Source organism: Parasteatoda tepidariorum, chromosome 9, assembly GCF_043381705.1.
Source record: "Parasteatoda tepidariorum isolate YZ-2023 chromosome 9, CAS_Ptep_4.0, whole genome shotgun sequence".
Taxonomy (NCBI): Eukaryota; Metazoa; Arthropoda; class Arachnida; order Araneae; family Theridiidae; genus Parasteatoda; species Parasteatoda tepidariorum.
Window position 1 is genome coordinate 64481791 of NC_092212.1, and position 23398 is coordinate 64505188.

Here is a 23398-nt window from a genome sequence, read left to right on the forward strand (position 1 = left end):
TACAATACCGATATTGAAAAATAATAAAAAAAGAAGGAAATGTATTGAATTTTGATAATGCTTGAAAGAATTTTCCATCCCTAAATAAAATTAGGACATTAAATGAAAAAAGAATCAACAGACAAGTGCTAAAAAAATTGCACAGCTTTGAGCACAAAAAAGTGAAGAAAACAAGTAAATTCATCAAATAAAATAAAATGATATTGTATTAATAAAAAAAAGAGAAATGTGCTGAAAAAATTACACTAGTCAACCACAACTTAGTCAGTGAACACTAGAAAATAAAGCAATACCATAAAGTTAAAATTAATAAAATTGTAAAAAATTAATGAAAATATTAAAATTTTCAGAATTTTTTTGAATAAATAATTTTTTTAGAATTATATTAAATTATATTACTAATTTGATTTATTAATTAAAATTATATTAAAAGTTACAATACATCTGCAATAAATAGAAAAGTAAAACAACACAATTAATCTTTTAAAATCATTATTTACAACACATAATGTCTAGAAGTAATAAAAAAAGTTTTTCCAGATAAACATACCTTTGCAGTTTTTTATATAAGCGAACTAATCTATCTAAAATTCTGTTACTCCGTAAATCACTTTCTTGAATTATCTGTTGAAAATAATCAGACTAAATATACATATATCTAAAACCTTCAACAAACAATAAAAACATTTCTAAAAAAAAATAAATTGTGAAGCACATAATAAGATTTGTTAAGTTAAAAAAGAATCAAATTCCTGTATTGATAAAGGTCAGATAAAAACCAAATAGGGGTTAATTTTTTTTAACCTATAATTCTTTTAAATTTATTTAAAACATAAATAATGCTTAATAAAGAATACAGTTAGAAAATAATTAAGTATAGAGCACAATACTTCTATTCAGAGTCTCTTAAATGAGCTCCAAGTCATTATGCGTGAAAAGAAAAAGGGTTTAAAACTAGAATACATGCTGCAAAAAAAAAAAAAAAAAAAACTAAATAACTTTTGATTTAATGATCGGATCTTCATATACTAGGACTCAATTTCAATGGTTCAAGGAACTGACCTTAAATACATTAATTAATTAAGAGCAAATGATATTTCAAGCCACAAAATCAAACACAAAACGTATTTTCTCTGAATAAACAAACTATTTTTTGTTGATAGATTTGGATTTTCTCAAAATACAGAGAGTAACCGCAATCTAGGGAAATCTTCTTCTTCTTCAGGAGCGCAACAGCCCTTTGCAGGCCTTGGCTGCCTCAACAGCACGCTTCTCCAGCTCCCTCTGTCCACGGCAACTCCCCTCCAGTTCTTAAGTTTCAGGACTTTGAGGTCGTTTTCAGTGTCTTTGAGCCATCGAGTAGGTGGTCTACCTCTAGAGCGGGACCCCTGAGGGTTCTTGAAGGTGGCAATTTTTACAGGGCTATCTTCAGAGCCTCTCCATATATGTCCGAGCCATCTTAGTCGGTTGCTTCGGATTATCTGCATAATTTGAGGATGTTTATAGAGCCCATAAAGTTCAAAGTTGTACCGTGTTCGCCAACATCCCCCCCCCCTCTGGTATGGGAAATATCGTCTTAATATTTTGGTCAGGAGTCCAACCAAAGTTTAGATCCCTTAATGTTAATTTTTCTTTTTGGGTGTTTTGCCATATCTTGGAAGTTTGATATCAAAGAATTTCTGCATATAATTATGAAATTCGTTTATTCAAAGATAATACTATGCGAAATGTAATTTGCAAATAATTATTTATTATATTATTTAATAAGTAAAAAAAAATTGAATTATAAGGCTTGCAAATTTATACACCATTTTAAAGAATATAATTTCAAAAGAGAGTATAAAAATAGAATGAAGTCAGTCGAATAGTTCTTCAAAATTTGAATTTTAAATAAGTTGTACATTTAAAATTCAATTTCTCATTAAATATTCAGACGATTTCGTTCAAATCTTGTATTTTGCCTTATAAAATCACATTCTCTAAAATGGTGTAAAAATTTGCATAACTTATAATTCGAAAATTTTTTAACTATTATAAAATAAAATTATAAAAATAATAAATAATTATCATTCATTATTTTTTGTATGGAATTATTTTAAGGCAAGTTTTTTTTTTACTGTAAGCAAAAATTTTTCGATTTGCTTAAAAAGACATATTGATATATGAATAAATATGGTTTTAATACACAAAAGAGTAAAAATTGGCATCAAGGGAACTAAGGATTGTACCCTCTCCTTACCAAACCATTGGATAAATTTATTAACCTATATTTTGAAAGTCAGAAATCCAAATCTGTTGAAAAAAGGTATGTTTATACAAACAATGTACATTTTTATTCCTGATTTCGTAACTTAAAATATCATTTGCACTACTTAATAAGCATTTTTGAACTTCCCTACCTCGAACCATAAAGACTGAGTCCTAGTACATGAAGATCCCATCATTGGATATAAAGTTATTCCGGATGATTCATTTTTTTAACACTTAACATTGCAAAAGGTGACTATATTTCTTTGTATGTGATGAACTCAAAAGTATACATCTTAGAAGAGGGAAATTATGTTTAACAGGAAAAAGTCCTTAGCTTATTCAGGTCAGCTATTAGTAGACTTATAGGATTTTCTATAAATTTATTAAAAAGTCTTTAAAGTTTAAAACATTATTAAACTATACATAAATTAAACTATACATAAAACATACAACTTAAAAAAGAAAAGATATATTAACAAAAATAATCAGAAAACTGCAGTTTAAAAATAACATTCTCACATAATAAATATAAAAAATAAAATATTTTACAAAATAAATAAATAAAACTTTACTTCAAAACAGCAGGGACAATCTTCCTCAGTAGTTAATCTTTTCTTAATACAAACAGAACAAACTGGAAAATATAAATACAATATTACAACACATAGATTTTGAGTTACACTATTGTGTATCTTACTTTTTTATGTACTTGATTCAAGAATTTACAAATTATTGCTGTGTATTAAGTTATTACAATGCATTTCAACATGGTTTTTAAAATCCCAATGTTTATAATGGAATACCTATTATTATAACATGAAATTTTGTATTGCATATCCCTTTGTTAAAATCAACTTTTCTAACCCCCAACATTTTACAAAAACAGGGGATCGACTCGTACACGGGTAATAAAGTCAGACATTCATTGATCGTGAAATGCTAATGCATTAAAAACAATGAGATATATATGAATAACTCTGCCTCAATTTACACTTTTCAAAAACTATTTTTAAAATACAGTAGGGAACTGATTATCCGGAACAATCGGGACCATCACTATTCCGGATAACTGATTTTTCCGGTTTTCTGAATCGCTACAAAGAGCCGTTTTTTTATTGTTAAACCCAACTAAAAAAAAAATTTTGGAAATAATCTTAAAAAGAAGAATAAACGATGAAGTAATACACTAATAATTATTTCCAAAATGATGGTAAGGTAAACATCTTTAAAAAAAGAAAGAAAAATCCTAAAATCTTATGAGGAAAAAAGCATTTTTTTAAAAAAATGGCAGGAAAATTTATCGAATATGTATTACAAACAATTAATTTTATGACTTTCCTCATCATATTTTCCTTACATATAAAGGTCTTTTTAGAAACAATACTTTTAATCAATTTAAAGTAAATTAAGAATAATATATATTAAGACAATTTATTAATAGAATATTCAAAAAAGTATAGCACAATAAAAACTTTAAAACGTACCATAAAACTACAAATTTAAAATTTCCAAAATATCATCTGCATCACCCCATAAGGTTAACATTGTTGCCAAATGAATGCTCTGCTATAGACTCAACTTATTTCTCATTTGAGTGTAGCAAAAAATCATATTCACTCCATCCAAAAGATAAAAAAAACTGCAATTTTTAAATTACATAACTAAATAGAAATTTTCATATTTAGTTTTTTTAGCCGTTGATTTATACACCTAACATAAGACAAATTTGCATACTTTTTTAAATGCTTGATTTCATCATAAATTTCTGTGGTTTCTTTCTTTCCAGCAGTTATTTTTCTGATATTTTTAATATGACATTATTATAAGACATGAATTTTGAATTAAGTAATAAGTAATACTTTTTAATATAAGACTCTATTCATTATAAATTCACATGGTCTTATCAATTGTTCTTTGGGCAGCAACTGCTAAAGATTTCCAAGATTCTTAAAATTAATCTTTTTAATTCAATATTATTTCAACAACTGAACTTTTGCTTCTAGGCTCAAATTTGAAATTAGTTCTTATTGATCTCATCATTGATTTGCTTTTTTTACCATCACAAGTTAAAAAAATTGCCCGACTTTCAAGTTTTCCAGAATTTTTATATTATACAGTTTAAAAAAATATATGTAAGCATAAACATAAAAAATGAGAAATTAAACAAAACCTTTAAAAATGAACTTACAATTGTGACTGCAAACTGCCATAACACAATTACTATAGAACTCAGAACAAATGCGACATCGCAATTGATCTTCTAATGGCTGGAAAGAAATCACTTATTATTAGATAAAAAAAATAGAAATCCATAATTTCAAATGTTAAGATATTTAATATGATTAAGATACGCATTTTAAATCATTTGATTTAAGAGTTAAAATTTAAAGGACTTTTTACCAGATTTTTGTTCAATTTTAATCGCATTTCCACGATAATAGAATTTTTTTATATATAACGGAAACTAAATCTGTCATGTCACTGCAGAATGGAGAAAATTGCGCATTTCTTCTCCTGTCTTGCATAAAAGGATTACTATCGCCAAGAATCACACACTCAATTTCAGAGTGCACAAAATTTCATATTTTAAAAAAATGCAATTTGAAACAAGTGATTATTTAAGTGATTATTTAAAAACATGATTCTGAATTTGCAGATTTTAAAAACTATGTGGAAATAATACCAAACTGTTGAAAATGCAATCGACAAAACTACTTGGACACTAAAATCATTAAAAATTGAGGACATCAAAAAGTAGTTCTTCAAATGTGCAAGCAAAAACATGTCATGTATAAATAATGTAGCATTAAAAAACTATGAAAATCAGTAGCAATAACTGACNAGTGGTCAAATGAGGAGAGGGTAAGGTCATCAATGAATGCAAAAGAGAAAAGAGGGTAGGGTGACGAAATAGAGGGGGGAAATTCTAGTTCTCTCCGGGGGTCGAAGGAAGGTGTTTACCTTCTGGTCATTTTTCTTGTCTTCCTGTCTAAAGAAATGTCTTAAAATGTATCTTTTTTCAAAAGAAAAAAAAAAGGAAACTGACCATATAACCGGTAACTCGAAAAATAGGATGACCATATAAGCGGTGATCTTTAACACGTGTTTCCTATTAAGTTAGACGGGACTTTAGAAAATTGACCATATAAGCGGGGTGACCTTATAAGAGGGTGACCATATAGGCGGTACTGACTGTATATAGAAATTTTCATAATTAGCTTTTTCAGCGATCGACATATACACCTAACATAAGACAAGTTTACACACTTTTTTAAATGCTTGATTTTATCATAAATATCTGTGGTTTTTAGATCTTCTATTCCAGCAGATTTTCTGATATTTTTAATATGACATTATTATAAGACATGAATTTTGAATTGAGTAATAAGTTATAGTTTCTATTATAAGATTCCATTCATTATAAATCTTTGCAGAGATCTTTGAGGTTTTTCAACTCCAAACTTTGCATCTATAGGCCGCCTGTTTTTATGGGCCTTCTGAGATATGCCCCTGCCAGATTTGACTTGGTACTGCCTGTTCGGAAATCGAAGTTTCACCAGACCGAGTTGCATCCTATCGCTCTGGCCACTATACACGGGAGATACCCTTGCCAGCAATGGCTGCAGGTTTTTACTGATGGATCCGACACTTTTTCAACTGGTAGAGCTGGAGCCGGTGCTTACTCTAAATATTTCAGCCTTAGAGAACCTCTTGTGCAGATAATTTTGATGGAGAAATGTTTGCAATCCTTATGGCTATTACAGCTATCGGTGAGCCATCTGAACAAAACATTGTTATCTTTGTCGATTCTCAGGCTGCTATTCAGACTATTTCTGAATATAATTTATACCCCTCTGAACTTGAATTTAAGTGCAAATAACGCATTGATTCTCTTCTTTGTTCGGGAAGAGAGGTAGTCTTCCAGTGAATCCCTGGCCATTGTGGCATTTATGGAAATGAACGGGCTGACATGTTGGCTAGAGAGGCTTCAGCATTGCATCCATCTTCTCATCCAGTTCCCCTTAGAAATGCAAGGCGGCTTCTTAAGAGCAAATTCAGGCACAGAACAATATCTGCTCTTAGGGACTTAGCTGATGGAAAATCACAATTACTGGACATGACTACTTGCAGGTCCATCTATTTAAAATTAATCTAGTCAATTCACCTCTTTGTGTGCTCTGTAACACTTCGCCTATGACTAGGGAGCATCTATTTGATTGCCCCTAATCGTTCCTGTGATGACATTGTGCCCTCTCACCTTCTGGAGTTGCTTCAGTGTTGTATTGGACTGCAAAACGCCTTATGTCTGAGAAGACGATGGCGGACGCAATTTAAAAAAAAATAATATTTCAATATAAATTCATAGGGTCTTATCTATTGTTTTGTGGCAGCAACTGCTATAGATCTCCAAGATTCTGAAAATTAATGTTTTTAATCCAATATTATTTTGATAACTGAACTATTGCTTCTGGACTGAAATTTGAAATGGACTCTTATTGATCTCATCATTGATTTGCAATTTTTTTTTTCACCACAAGTAAAAAAAATTGCCCGACTTTCAATAGTTTCTAAATTTTTGATATCATACTGTTAAAAAAAATACATATAAGCATAACCATAAAAAAAAAGAAATTAAACAAAACCTTTAAAAATGAACTTACAATTGTGACTGCAAACTGCCATAACACAATTACTATAGAACTCAGAACAAATGCGACATCGCAATTGATCTTCTAATGGCTGGAAAGAAATCACTTATTATTAGACAAATAAAAATCAATAATTTCAAATGTTTAGATATTTAATATGATTAAGATGATAAACATTTTTAATCATTTGATTTAAGAATTAAAATGTAAAGAACTTTTTACCCGATTTTTGTTCAATTTTAATCGCATTTCCACGATAATAGAAAAAAATTTTTCTATTACGGAAACTAAATCTGTCATGTCACTGCAGTATGGAGAAAATTGCGTATTTCTTCTCCTGTCTTGCATAAAAGGATTACTATCGCTAAGAATCAGACACTCAATTTCAGATTGCACAAAATTTCATATTTAAAAAGTTGCGATTTGAAACAAATGATTATTTACAAGAGATTATTTACATTAAATGATTATTTAAAAGCATGTTTCCGAATATGCAGATTTTAAAAACTATGTGGAAATAATACCAAACTGTTGAAAATGCGATCGACAAAACTACTTGGACAATAAAATCATTACAAATTGAGGACATCAAAAAGTAGTTCTTCAAATGTGCAAGTAAATACATGCCATGTATAAATAATGTAGCATTAAAAAACTATGAAAATCAGTAGCAATAACTGACAAAATTGCAATCATAAATTAATGGGGATTACAATTAAATATTCAATAATTGAGTGAGAAATATGCGATTCTAAGTTTGGTGTACAATATAATATCATATTAAAGCATTCAGATTTTAAAAACCAAGTGAGAGTCTGTTTCAATAGCTTCACTGTGACATCATCGCTAATCTAGCAGATTGAAAAATGATTACTAACTGAAATGTGCGATTCGGAATTTGCACTAAAATTTTAAAAACTAGGTAGAAAGCTATAAATTTAAATGGAACAGGAAATTTCACAAAGCGCATTTGTAGAATTACTTTTCGAGAACTCGATATGTCACGATTTTATTGTCCATGTAGTTTTGTTGATCACTATTTCAACTGTTTGGGATTTCCACATAGTTTGTAAAATGTCAATTTCATTTTTAATCGAATATTATTACAATTCCAAAAACCGCTTTTGAATAATCAATTAATGACCTGCTTTAGTGGTGACAATTCCATCTCAAATCGCAATTTTTTCAATAATAATCCTTTCATTTGAGACACAGAAAAAAATATGTGTTTTTTTTTTGTGCTTTAGTGAAATGCCGAATTTGGTTTCCGTGATATCCACTTTCTGATCATTTTGGATATCAAAAAAAATTTCCCTTATTAAATACATAGAGCTAAATGTCATGCATTTTTATTTTGAAATTTTCCTATTTTAATAAATATAATATTTGGGCTTATTTTTTAAAAAATTATTTTATAACAGCTTCAAATTAACAGAAAACACTGAAAATATACACGAAATGAGATATAGAAAGTGACAAATAAAGAAAAAGTTCTTGTGACTCATGTTACAATCTTTACCTGGTGAAGCTATAATTACAATTAATATTTAAATTTTAATAAACTCTTTTTTTTTATTCTTATTATAAAATACTTAAAAACTACAATTTTTCATTTTATATCTAAAATAGTTAATAAAAAAACAGGAAATTTGCAACTGGAGCGATGTTTATTTTTTTTTGTTATGTTGTCCTTTGTAACATGGAACTGTCATAATGCTAATTAGGTTTTATCTGTGTTTCTATCACAAAATGGCCTAATTTATCATAATTGTGAACATTATATATTCCTTGTAATATTTTATCTAATTTTCAATTTAAGATTTTTTTTTATCTTTTAATGTTTATATCAGTATGTATCTAAATTTTTGGTATAAACTTTTGGTATGTATTTAAATTCAAATTATATGAGAAAACCATTATTCATATATTACAACATTAAACTATTAATGGTACATTAAAGCAGGAAGATAACATTTTGATTGGAACTCTTCCATTTTGATCCAGGTGATAAAGACGCCAATTCAAAATCATCAGGCGTAAATAAATTGTTTCTTTTTTTATTTATGTTGTTTTTTTAATTGTTTCTTTATTTTTTGAAATGACAGATATTTAAAAAAAATAATAATAAACGAATTCATTTGCGCCGGCGAAATGGAAAAGAACCTTTGATTTATATGAAGCTACAATCACACGTTCTCTCTGTTCATAAAAATTTAAATATTTTATTTGTTACAGTCAACTTGTTTCATAAAATTCACAATTGTAATATAAACTTGATAAATGTAGCTTTCCTTATAAAATTTTAAAATAAGAAGGAAAGCAAACTTTTACTTAATGTTCACTATTTATTTATTTCATTTTCATAAAAAAATATTAGGAATGGTAAAAAGCATATGGTGTTGGAAGATTTCAAAATCAGTTCTTGCACCAACAAAGTGCCCAAAGTTTCACAACAACTGAGCATTGGCATGCAAGAAACTAATATAAATGAAAAATTACAACACAAAGAGTGTGTAATACTCATAAATATATTTTGAGACAAAACATTGACGTAAACGCAAAACATTATACCAACCATTTACATTGATTGCAGGTAAGGAAAACCACTGATATTTTATTTTATGGTGAACACGGTTGAAATGGTGATTGTTTTATGGTTAATTTCGAGATCTTAAACTCCTTCCCAGTAAACCCAAAAACCCAGTAAAATAAACAAGTATAATTAAATAATAGCAATTGACTTGGATATCACATTTTACATAAGAAATGCAGTATTAGATTTCGGACTTTTGAATTATACATAAATTATTGGTGTAGAATAATTTTAAAACATAATAAACAAACGTCATATTTTATAAAAATTCAGAGAAATACTTTCAAAGGTGTAAATGAACATAATATATATCAACATTTATTTCCAAAGATTTCCTATACTTTGACAATAAATGCCTAACATTTATTGTCAAAATATATATAGAAAAAAAAATTTAAAAAAGCGGTCATACCCTCAACAAATTTTTATTTAGAAAAGAGTTTTCCATATTCATATCATAAGAGAACGCAGTTTTGAAGAAATTCTATAAAGTTCTACATTTCATTGCTGTTTTATTAGAATTATTGAAACATTTTTAGAAATAGTACGAGAAGAAAACGAAAAATCTTCTTATTTTTCACATTAATCACACTTTTATTAATCACACTTCTTATTTTTTAATCAATATTTTGGGAAGAATGATTATTGCTGACAGTTTACGGTAATAAATTTTGATACGCTTTAAGCTTTCATGTAAGAAGCATTAACTGTTTAGTAGGTGACTATGTCATCCAAACGTGAACTTTCTATTTTGGTATAACCTGTTGTTGTTAATTTACGTCGCACTAGAGCTGCACAAATGGGCTATTGGCGACGCGGTATAACCTGCACATGTCCCTCAGTGGACTGATCGTTAAGACACGTAGACACGGTTCTCAGCAAATCACCGAAGTCGAGCATCACTGGCTGTGGTCAGTGTGCGGGTGGGTGACCACTTGGATCAATCTGTGTAGGGACCGAGGGTGTGCGGTATTGGTCCCCGGTAAACTGTTCTACCGTAAAGTTCTCGACTTCACGTGCAAGTCGTTGGACTACCGAAGCGGCGGTGCCATCCCCTCTGCAGAGGATCACAATTGCGATGGCTTGCCTTCTGATCATCCTCAGGGGTGTTTCCCAGACCTTCACCAATAGCCCATTGTGCAACCCTAGAGCGACGTAAATTAACTAAAACTACAACGACAACTTAAACTGCACATAAGCATATGCCGCATATAAGTATATCATAATACTACACATAAGGTAGTAAGCATAAATACTTCGCACTAGAGCTGCACATTGGATTATTGGCGATGGTTTGAGAAACATCTCTGAGGATAATCCGAAGACATGCCATCGCAATTCTGTGCCACTGTAGAAGGGATGGCTCCCCTGCTTTGGTAGCCCGACGATCTGTGCACGAAGTCAAGCACTTCACAGTAGAACAGTTTAACGAGGACCGATACCGAGCACTCTCGGTCCATATACAGGCTGATCAAAGTGCTAACCTACCAGCTTACTGACCACAGCCAGTGATGCTTAACTTCGGTGTTCAACTGGGAACCTTATCTTTACGATTAGTCCATTGCGGTATTTCTATTTTGGAAAATGTGTCTTGTCATGCCGCCCGCAGTAGACTGATCGTAAAAACGCGAAAAGGGTTCCAATGGAATACTGAAGTCAAGCATCGCAGGTTGCGATCAGAAAGTAAATGAATGTTCACTTTGATCAGCCTCCGTGCGTAGTAACCGAGGGTGCACGGTATCGGCCCTTCTCAGACTGTGTCCTCCCGTAAAGTACTAGATTTTACGCACAAGTCGTCGGCTACCAAAGTAGAGGAGCCATCCCCTCAGCAGAGGATCAAAATTGTGATGGCATGTCTTCGGATCATCCTCAGGGATTTTCCTAGATCGTCGCCAATGACCCATTTAGCAGCCTTAATGCAACGTTAATAAAGTTCCTACGTATTCACGTGCTTAGGAAGGAATATTTGAGACAGGTATAGCAGTTAGTTGTCCATGCCCACTGTATGATCTATCAGTGAAGGGCTAATCTCCTTTCAGATGAGTTCCTATTATCATCCATCAAGCATCTATGTCTTGTTCAAGCAGTGTCTTGTTAGGGATGGTACCTCTTAGTTTAAGTACAGAGACGCCGATTTTTCTCATGCGGAACCGTGAATGATCACGTCAAAAGAGATGACACCCTTGATGTTTATATGTTTGTTTGTATGCTTATATGTATGCTGGTGTAAAAAGCGATGATATCGTGCTACATCACGAAAGAGCCACACCACATATCGTTTCGTGTATGATTATCTTCAGCAGGTTATCGTGTATGATAGAGAGTGATTTGGCCAGCTTGATCTCCGGAGATATAAGTTCTATCGAACATATTTAGGAAGACGTAGCTGTTCTGAATCCTTCTCTTCAGTCCCTTGCCACTGCTCCAAGAACAATGGCTCTCACTTCCTGTGAAACAGGTGTACTGCACAATTGAAAGCATCAAACATTGCTGTAAGAAATGATAATGCTTCATATTGAGATCACTTTTCTTATACCAAACTTACACATTGGTCCATTTCATACAGATACTAATTTCTATAACACCTTAATTGTCTGATTAACACTTTTAATGTTATTTTATACATTAATGTGTGCACTTTACTGTGTGTCAGTTTTATTAAATTCTGCATGAAAGGTTTTGATTGAGTTATTCTCACTTTTGTGATTTTTTCCTTAATTTATGAGAGAGATAACCAGTGTATATTTAAAAAAAAAAAATTATTCAATTATTATTAATTAAGCATAAATAGCTTAATGGACAATGTTTTTCTGTAAAATTTATTAGCATTTATTGTTTAACAACAACACTTGGTGGCATCTTTTTTTTTACTATGCATTATATAAATGTTTCATTAAGAAAATAATTATCATACATTAGTTTAAATGACATTGATATCACAATAGAATTATCGTGANTAGATTTTACGCACAAGTCGTCGGCTACCAAAGTAGAGGAGCCATCCCCTCAGCAGAGGATCAAAATTGTGATGGCATGTCTTCGGATCATCCTCAGGGATTTTCCTAGATCGTCGCCAATGACCCATTTAGCAGCCTTAATGCAACGTTAATAATGTTCCTACGTATTCACGTGCTTAGGAAGGAATATTTGAGACAGGTATAGCAGTAACTTGTCCATGCCCACTGTATGATCTATCAGTGAAGGGTTAATCTCCTTTCAGATGAGTTCCTATTATCATCCATCAAGCATCTATGTCTTGTTCGGGCAGTGTCTTGTTAGGGATGGTACCTCTTAATTTAAATACAGAAACGCCGATTTCTTCTCATGCGGAACCGTGAATGGTCACGTCAAAAGAGATGACACCCTTGATGTTTATATGTTTGTTTGTATGCTTATATGTATGCTGGTGTAAAAAGCGATGATATCGTGCTACATCACGAAAGAGCCACACCACATATCGTTTCGTGTATGATTATCTTCAGCAGGTTATCGTGTATGATAGAGAGTGATTTGGCCAGCTTGATCTCCGGAGATATAAGTTCTATCGAACATATTTAGGAAGACGTAGCTGTTCTGAATCCTTCTCTTCAGTCCCTTGCCACTGCTCCAAGAACAATGGCTCTCACTTCCTGTGAAACAGGTGTACTGCACAATTGAAAGCATCAAACATTGCTGTAAGAAATGATAATGCTTCATATTGAGATCACTTTTCTTATACCAAACTTACACATTGGTCCATTTCATACAGATACTAATTTCTATAACACCTTAATTGTCTGATTAACACTTTTAATGTTATTTTATACATTAATGTGTGCACTTTACTGTGTGTCAGTTTTATTAAATTCTGCATGAAAGGTTTTGATTGAGTTATTCTCACTTTTGTGATTTTTTCCTTAATTTATGAGAGAGATAACCAGTGTATATTTTAAATAAAAAATTACAATGTACAATTATTATTAATTGAGCATAATTATTATACAATTATTATTAATTGAGCATAAATAGCTTAATTGACAATGTTTTTCTGCAAAATTTATTAGCATTTATTGTTTAACAACAACACTTGGTGGCATATTTTTTTTACTATGCATTATATAAATGTTTCATTAAGAAAATAATTATCATACATTAGTTTAAATGACATTGATATCACAATAGAATTATCGTGAAAAAGGTTAAAAAAAATAAAGTGTCAACTTTTTAAATAAATTTTTTTATTTAAATTAAAAATTTTGTGAGAGTAAAAATGATATAAAATAGCATTGGGTTATTTTTCATTTCGTTCTTTTAGCGTCCTTAAGCAATATTCCTCTATTTTTTTTCTCCTTGTTCAAAATGCTCACAAGAGCTACGAACAAAAAATGCATCAGACACATTTTGGCATTTAAATTGTATTTTTTAAAAATAAAACATAAGGTAAAATGTCACAACTGTCTCTTGTCTTCAATACACATTTCTGAGCTTTTGAAAAAATGTACAATATTATGAGAGTGTTACAAAAATAAATGCATACACATTCTGATATAGTATGACTGTCTACTTAAACATATATAATCAATATTCTTAAAATTATCTGTGTATTTTGCTCTACACATTATTTTGTATACATCCCCAACTTTTGTGTAATTACAGAGATGCTACCTTGCTCTGGACAGTAAATATATATTTTAAAGTAGTAGTTTATCAATTGTCATTCTTCGTTTAATAAATTCAATTTAGCAGATTTTTATCCACCACTATTTCTAAATAATTCGTACGCTTGTATTATTCACCACTTTATAGTACTTATTTCATGCTATACCTTTTAGAAAGCAAAAATAGTCAAACAATTGCTAAATTTACTTTGTAGTTATTTACCGTTTTTTTAAAATTATTTTGGAGTGTCCGGAGAAGTTGGCATCTCTGTAATTACTGTCTCAAGTACAAAAAGTGCCAAAAAAACACTATAGATGGNGGCTTATATTATTCACCACTTTATAGTACTTATTTCATGCTATACCTTTTAGAAAGCAAGCAAAAATAGTCAAACAATTGCAAAATTTACTTTGTAGTTATTTACCGTTTTTTAAAATTATTTTGGAGTGTCCGGAGAAGTTGGCATCTCTGTAATTACTGTCTCAAGTACAAAAAGTGCCAAAAAAACACTATAGATGGCTCTAGTTGAATAAAATATAACTTCCTCTTTGCAAAAGGCATTCTTTTTTACAGAACAGCTGAGTTTAATTGCCGTACCCTTCCTTATAGTGTCAATAAGCTTAATTTCATCTTAAAAAATCTAAGGGTGATTTTATTGAATGTAATTACCTCATTTTCTTCTAAGAAATTGCAAACAAGGGAAAAAAATGGTAATTTGTACAAAATTTAATAACTTACTTTTATAAAATATGGGAAGTTTAATTAAAAAAATTAAATACTTTTTCATCGGTTCGGCAAAAATTATGGTTTTGTAATTACTGTCCCTCTTGCACTTAAAAGGAACTAATTACCTAAGGGCTTGTATGTACTTTACTACTGGAAAAAAATATATTCCGTTTGTTATTCTGTATTGTTGGTTATGTCATTACATACTTAGTTTCCTTTTTTTCAGAATTCACACAATAATAAAAGAATATCAATTGACAGAAAATCTTCAGCTGCTCTTTCACATAGGAAGAGGTTGCAGAGAAAAATAAATGTAATCAATAAAATAAAAATAAATATAATCAATAAAATAAAAATTAAGAGTGTTAAGAAAAGAGTAAGAGTGTGTGATTAACACTACTTTTTACAACAAAGTAAAGAATCTTATAATAATATATATCTCATAAAGAATACTTGTAAAATAACTAATATATTTATAACTTAAATTAAATTTTTTTACTATGTTTCCAGGGCCGGATTAAGATCTCTTGAGGCCCTAAGCACTGAAAATATTTTGGTGCCCCCCTCTAACAATTAAAAATATATCCACTATTAAGTCACGTGTTAATTCAAAATATAAAATCAAAACTTTTTTAAAGGAAAATATTTATTCAAATTAAAACAAAAAAATTAAAATAATATAATCAATTGAAAACTTTTCAGTTAATATAAAAAAAGTAACTTTTGTATGTGTATAAGTACAATGTACAAAAAAGCAAACGCAATGAATAACTTATGATCGAAACTTTGAACTTTTATATACTAAGACTCAAAATACTTTAAATTAGAAAAACAGACACGTACTTTTTCTAAAAAAACGCATACATTTTTTTTCAATCTGTTCGAATTCTTGACTCTCGAAATAAATAGCCATATCTCGAGAATTTTTTAAACGAACTAAAAAATTTTAGCACGCAATAATAAAATTCATTTACCTAAAAATAGTTCCTTGAAGTATTAATTATTTTATTTATTAAGAGAATTGTCGTAAAAAACTTTAAATTAAAAATTTAACAAATGTTATTTTTAATGACAGAATACAAAATGTAATGTGTACGAAATCAGTCAAATACAACTGAATTATTCAATTTTAAAAAAAGTTATATATTTAACATTTAATTTCTCCAGAACTATTCAACAGATTTTTCAAATTTTGTATTTTACCATTTAAATTGTTGATATTCTTTAAAATTATATAAAAATTTGTATATTTTTAAACTCAAAATTTTTTCGACTATTAATAATAAATTATTTAAAAAAAAACTATTTTTGACAGGGAATTAGTTTTAGGTAAATGGATTTTATTATTAGGTGCAAAAACTTTTCGATTCGTTTCAAAAGTTCTCGAGGCCTGACGAAATGCATGATTTCGCTCAATTGTTGAGCCCCCCCTCGAAAGGGAATGAATTGAATTTTGTATTTTCTGAGATATGGATCTTTTCTCTAAAAAAAGGAAGGGGGAATGAGTCGCCTATAGGATGCTTTAAGATATCTGAGATGAAAGGATGTTCTCTGACTGTAGTAAATCAATTGGTTACACTTATCTTGTCCTTAAAGTAGTTCTCAGAAAATTTAGCTTTGTATTTCAACCCATATGTTGGTGACAATCACGGTGGTCCTTTTCCGGAGCCTTCGAATTCATGAAATCGAATGCTGGCAATATAACGCTTTTGTTGTTTTTCCGCGGGATTGTTTGTTACACACAGAAAGCAAAATCAAGTTAAATTGGACCACGTTTCTCAGTAGTCTTGTGCTTATAATGAAATAACAGGAACAACAATATTTTTCCCACTCGTTTATGAAGAATGACCAATTTTTTTTTAAGAAGTTTCATGGACAATGGAAATACCTTAATTAATTATTTATTTCAATCCGATGTACACACGGGCTACTAGTAAAAATTAAGCACAACTATTAAATTTATTTTTAGTGACAGAAATAATATTATTATTTCAATAATAATTTTGATTGGCTCAAACTTAAATCATTATCATTAAGGATTTTCTTTATTAGTTATTAAACATATTTTTAAATTCAATTAGTAAAAATATCTTTCTTAAATTTGTCATTTATTTTTAATTTGAAATTTTCAGTACTTTTCTTATTTCCTAATTATAATTTTTACAAATTTCGTTATAAGATGTACAAAATATAGTTTACTTGCGCTTAACCCAATTCAATTGAAAATTTTATTTTATTGCTACTTATTTCTTACATTTGATTTTAAAATTAAATTAGTTTTAATGGGTACTCTTTTTAACATATTTTTCACCGTCTACGAACATCCGGTTCACATTGTGAATTTACACATCTTTTGTGCTCAACTTTTATAACATTTATATTTATACAAGACTCTAAGGACTAAGGAACCTGTAATTCTTTCCTTATTAAAAAACTAGCTTGCATTCATATTACATAGTATACATTTTATATACATCTTAAAATCTAATTTCAATATTCGATATATATAGACATTGGCGTCGTCAGATAAAATTTATTGGGGGGGACCAAACTTAAGACTGTTATTTTCACGTTTCTTGAGAAAAAAAGTAAAATATCACCCTTGCCCTTATTATATATGTGTATATAATAAGAAATACAACTCTAATGAATGAATAAACTCTGCATCATAGAATCAAGAAACATCTTGATTCTATAATGCAGAGTGGTCCGTAATCTACTTCCTCATATACAATTTTAGAATCATCTTTAAGAATTAAGTTTAAAAAACTATACAAATTTTGAATAGCAAACTACCATTTAAAAGCGGGAAAAAACGACAAGAAAATCGTAAGAATCACTATTAAGATAAACGGAATTGAAACTTTCAAACCAGTTTGATTGCCGAAGTAAGTTTGAAGTGTCTCAAATAAGTGTCTTTCAATTCCTCTATGTTTTTTCGGCAACTTAACATAAATTTTTGGTCATGTTTTGATTTTCTTCCCCCCCCCCTGAAATATCAATTTGTGATCCTTTTTTTTTTTTTACTTCATTTGTACCAAGAATTCTAGAAATTTATCGAAGGAGTTGTCTTTACGGAGCATCATGTGTACAATTCTGTGAAAAAATACTATTAAATGCGCAGAAAATTACAAATCAAACAATCTATAATGAAATACAACATAAAGTACTGTCTGAGTAAAAATTTTCAGACTAGAGCAAGCGTTTGAGAAATCGAAAAATACAATTTAAATCCCTTTTATTTAATTCTTAAGGAATATTATTAAAAAATAACGCTACACACAAGATTTGCAATTATGTAAAATTATGTAGAAAAAATTGTTAAGATCAAAATTAGTATTTTAGCCTGAGTAAAAACTTAAAGGCTACCAGTAATTTTTAGAAATAAATATAATTAAAAAATACTATGGCTACTACGAAGATTGAAAAACACTTCTATTTGCAAATTTGCCATGAATTTTTGCTATGTATTTTTTATTGCGCTTTTTAGAAGTTTTGGTGGCAAAGGTAAAGAGATTAACTGATCATGAAAAGAACCGATAGAAGCTTTTTTTTCAATATTCTCAATTGTCTTCAATATTAATAAATATTCGCGCTATTGCGATGATAATGATAGGTAGTTCAAGATCAAAGACTCTAGTCAGTAAGTTCTTAAAATTGAAAGACAATAATGGTAAAAAAGGATGCGGAAAGAAGAAACTATGTCCTCGTGTGATAAAAGACGAGATTACAATAATATAAAACATATACCTAACTTTGTTAAAAACTAGTTTCTTCTATGAAAACTAGAATAGTAGAAGTAATTCGGAAAAAAAAAGACTCTTACACAGGCTTCTCAATTTTTATATTTTTTAAATATTATTTTTTTTATGTTGACTTCAATTGAAACCCTAATTTTGTGCCGTACCACTTTTTTCAGATAATTACAAAATTAGAAATCCTGTTTGTTGCGTTACCTCTTAACAAATTTAAAATTAATTATAAAATAATATTTAAATCCCTTTTATTTTTATTTTTATATTTGTTTTCACTGGTCTTTAAGTTTTTATTCAAATTATAATTATGCAAAAATTAAAATCATACAAAAATTGAATTTTGTTCAAACATTAGGTTAGCACATTGATCTAACGGAAATTTCTTGGAAAGAGCAACAAATAATAATAAATATTTTTTTTGAATTATTTTAACTTTATTAATTGCTTTGGTACATACTTGTGCATGTTGATTAACATCGATTTATTGATTATTTACTTTCCTATTTTCTACCCCATGCGCTGAACTGGTATTCGGCTTGTAAATGAATAAAAAATTTAAACTGGGGACTTTTTCCGGATGATGCAGATGCAACTGTGCAATGTGAAGGTGTGATTTAAAATGGGAATCAGTAGAATAAGCAGTAAATACAATTATTACATTAATATAAATCAAAAATTGAGTTGTGGTGAGTTGTAAGTTTGTAATTTACTTCAGGCGAGGAAATATATTTGTCCTCAAAAACTGCCTTGAGAGCTAGGCTTGTTAGTCTAAAATAGCTAAATATTTTTTTAATAAAAATACTATTTATTTCAATTATAGTGGCATACTAAAAATAAAAAAAAGAACAGAGTTCAGTAAGTAAAATTTTTGCTAAATAGGAAAAACTGCAGAATAGTGCATGATAACAACATTTTGACAAATAAATATTTTCTTTATTGATAATTTCTATTTTTACTTTCCATTTTTTTATTGAATGATTATTTCTTCTTTTTCTAATACATTTTTTTAAAAAAAGCATTATTTAAAAACAAAATTTCATCAATTTTATTTTCAACTTTTGAACCTTTCATATTTTTGTATTCTGTGTTTGATAACTATATAATGTATGAAATACTGCAAATTTATTCGATGATTAAAAAATGAATTGTATCATCGAAACGACTAAAACTTTACAAATTGATAATACTTTAAATTTTTTTGATATTTTTAACTAATTAAAAGATTTAGCCCCTGAGAGACTGTTGATTGATACATTATTTATTACAATACTATATATTAAATAATTAAAAATATGTAAAAATTAAAACATATAAAGTATTAAAAATATATGAAGTAATCATGTATCACATATCATTTTTATGTAGCACGCATGTCCCTTTTTCAAAAGTCTCAATTGAAAAATAAGCATAATTTCTTTAAATAATACATTGAGGTAAAAGTAAAGTTACTTAAATCCAATATGCACAGTGTCTTAAAAATATAGTTTTATTTTGAAAAGAACATTTGTCTGTTAAAGTTTTTGACGAGAATGACATGAAATTTATAAATGCATAATATTATGTCATGCAATCCTACGTGATTAAACAATCATGAATGAGATAAATTTTTGGGGGCATATTTTAACATTTTAAATTGTAGTGGAATTTTTTTTAAAAAAATGTAAGGAAAAAGTCATAATACGTTTTGCTAAACGAAAAAAAATTTTTTTTACTATGAATTTGAATTGATCTGGATTTCTGAGATGAAAGATGCAACACTAACAATAATACTGGAGAAACTATCTTTAATATTGGTTTCAGTAGAGATTATCATGATTAAAATAAATATATTTATAAAACTCTAAATTGCAAAAAAAAAAAAAAAAAAAAAAAAAAAAAAAAAAACAAAAAAAAAAAGAAGAAGAAGAAGAGGAAGAAAAAATTTGAGAAATTCAAGAATATTAAAGCACTTTTAAATTTAGCCATTTTCTCATCTTGTTCCGGTTCAAAACGTTTTAAAAATCGAAATTGTCGTCTTTAAAAAGGAAAATAAAATTTTATTCAGTTAATTGACAGAACTATAGTATTCATATTTTGAAGAAATGATAAATTATAATAATTGTGATGGGAATAATTTTTATGCCCATTTTATTTCATGTATTTATCTTCTTATTATTTTTAAGCAACGAAACAGACAAGATGAGATATTTTTGGTTTTCTTGGATCGCATGATTTATTTTGGTAACCGTAAAAACTTCATATAAATGTACACGAAAAAATAAAAAAGACAACACATAGAACTCTTATTTTCCTTCCTCTATCGGCAGTATTTATAGTTTCAGTATTAAAATTTCAAAAATTAATACTTTTAATTCAGAAATATTTGTTGAAAATATCAAATTATGAAAATGTTGATTAGCACAAAATAATTACTTTAAAAATCCCATATTATTTTGATAAAAACAAAATAAATAAAATTACATGAAGTAATCATTAAACACTCATACAATAAATTGAGTTTAACAATTTGTCCCATTCTTAAAAAAAATATTTTTATTAGTTTTTTTTACCGTAATAAAATTATATGAATTTTTTTAGGAAACTTTTGCATTTAAAGTAATTCTTCATTGTTTTAATTAATTAAAATGCAAGTTAGTGATAATTATTTATATTTGAACATAAATAATCAATGTTTATATAATTTTTTTTAATTAAAATTTTTTATTAATTTTATAAATGTCCTTATAAACATAAACGTGACATTAAATTTCTGAATGAAAACAAAGTTATAGAAAGGTCATTAAAATTCTAAGTTTCGATTTATAATTTTAAAAATTAAAAAGTTACATTGATTTTACAAATATAAATAAAAAGTAGCTCCGTGCGTTCAAAATAAATTCATGCGCAATGAACAGTAAAACCATGAAATGATGTACTGTATAAATAAATTTAATATACAAACTATAAAACAATTCTTGCAAACATATAATAATAAATGTATTAGTAAGTGATTTAATACAAACATTTGCTTACCTCCCCAGAATTTATTTAATGACTTCTTATTATCCAACGATAAACATTATTACAAAAACTTTAAATAAACTTTATTTAAAAAAATAACAACTAATAATTTAAGTTAAAACAATTAATGAAACAAAATATAAAAGTAAACAGAATTACTACTTATATTTATCAAAATTTCGAACTGACTGGAAATGTCTAGTTTAAATAATGATGGAATAACACTGTGAGCGCTTATACGTAAGAGAAGATTTAGAATGATTCTATTTCAGAGAAATTTTCTTAACAAAACCACCAAAAAAACCCCCCAAAAAATGGAAAATGTCTACAAGAATCTCCCCCTACTGAAATCCCCCCTAGAAATTCTAGATAATTGCCTGTTTGAGACAATTTATGAATAGGTAGGGGTCTGTTGATATTTGACATTTTAAAAAAGAGGACAAAAGAGCCCAGGGCCATAAATACGATAAAGATAAGTTAAAAATGCTAACCATTTTCCCGTATCCTAAACTAAGGCGGCTATTTTTGGGTATCAAATGACTATGTGTGTTATGTTGAGGGAGAATCGTCTTTATCAGTTAACAGTGAGAAGGAAAGGTGGGAAGAGTGTTTTATTGCTTATTGAAGGAAAGGGTGGCTGTGACATTTCTTGTAGTTCTCTAAACACCTGTTTTATTTTTTCAGGCAGTGCATTTTTCTGTGTGTATTTTATTTTTTACTAATTTTCTTTTAATTATATAATAAGTTGCGCTTTGTAAAAATAAGAGAGAGAGAAATTAAAAGTTATAGAAACAAAACGGAAATATTTTCTCAAAATAATGAACCCTGGCTTCCCAATTATTGGGGGGGTCCGGACCCCTATGGTTCCGACGCCAGTGTATATAGATGAAAAAATCATAAGTGATGCGAAGTGTGTGGTCATATTTGCGCAAATTTAACCTCTCCTCCACAAAGAAATTTCGAAAAATGATACTTAAACACTGCTCCTTTTTCTTCCTTTAGTGAATGAAAAAATTATTTGAGGTAAAATTTTGAAATAAATAGTTGCCAACACAACCTTTAAATAATTTGATGACTTCTTTTTCCAGTTGCAATGAGAATATAATTAAAAATATAGTATAAGCAAATATTTTTAAAAAATGTGCATCACATAAAAACAAAAACTGCAATCATGCATAACACAGTTTTTTCACATCAAAAATCACATTTTTTACATCATCAAATCATTGCATCAAAATTTTTTAAATCAAATTTTCTTACATAAAAAAAAATCAAATTACTGAAGTATTAACTTTGCTACAACTGCGAAAAATATTCTGTGAACATAAATCGTAGCAGTATGTTATAGAATCATTGTAATGGATAAATAAATAGAGATTTTATCGCATAGAAATTCACCACCTATTTTCATCATAGGACCAAAATTTTTTTATACGTAATTGCTTTTTGTTCTTTTATTATGTAAAAATTCATACTTAGAAATACTTGTTATCTACTCTTAAAATGGAAGCTCAAATAATAAATTTATAAGCAATGCTTCCAAAAAAAAAAATTATGTACTGCGAACATTTAGTTAGGCTTTGTGGTGCTCCCCTATCCTCTGGTGCCCTAAGCACATGCTTAGTGTGCTTAATGGTTAATCCGGCCTTGTATGTTTCAGAAAAATTTTGAATTAAACTTAAAAACCTTACCTTTCATGCTTAGCTATAAGTTTTATAATAAGTATCATTACGTTAATTATAAGTATTTTTGGCTTTAAAAAACATCACTTTAGCATTATTCTTTAA

At 28.7% G+C, this 23398-nt stretch overlaps 1 protein-coding gene across 8 annotated transcripts in view; it reads right to left on the reverse strand.

Moving 5' to 3' along the window:
- LOC107450792 (uncharacterized) overlaps positions 1–23398 on the reverse strand; it is a 98415-nt gene that overhangs the window by 41425 nt on the left and 33592 nt on the right. For 2 of the 8 annotated variants that reach the window (XR_011637741.1, XM_071185492.1), the window contains exons 1-4: positions 9905–10281; positions 6912–6990; positions 2823–2884; positions 551–624 (exon numbers count right to left, since the gene is read on the reverse strand). Coding sequence is in view for 6 of the 8 variants with exons in the window: in XM_071185492.1 (XP_071041593.1) it covers positions 551–624; positions 2823–2884; positions 6912–6990; positions 9905–9946 (257 nt within the window). In the remaining 2 variants the exon portion in view is untranslated. Of the gene's footprint in view, positions 1–550; positions 625–2822; positions 2885–4438; positions 4518–6911; positions 6991–9904; positions 10282–23398 lie in introns of those variants that run through there. The other 6 variants (XR_011637740.1, XM_043050554.2, XM_016066725.3 and 3 more) reach the window with 6 other exon arrangements.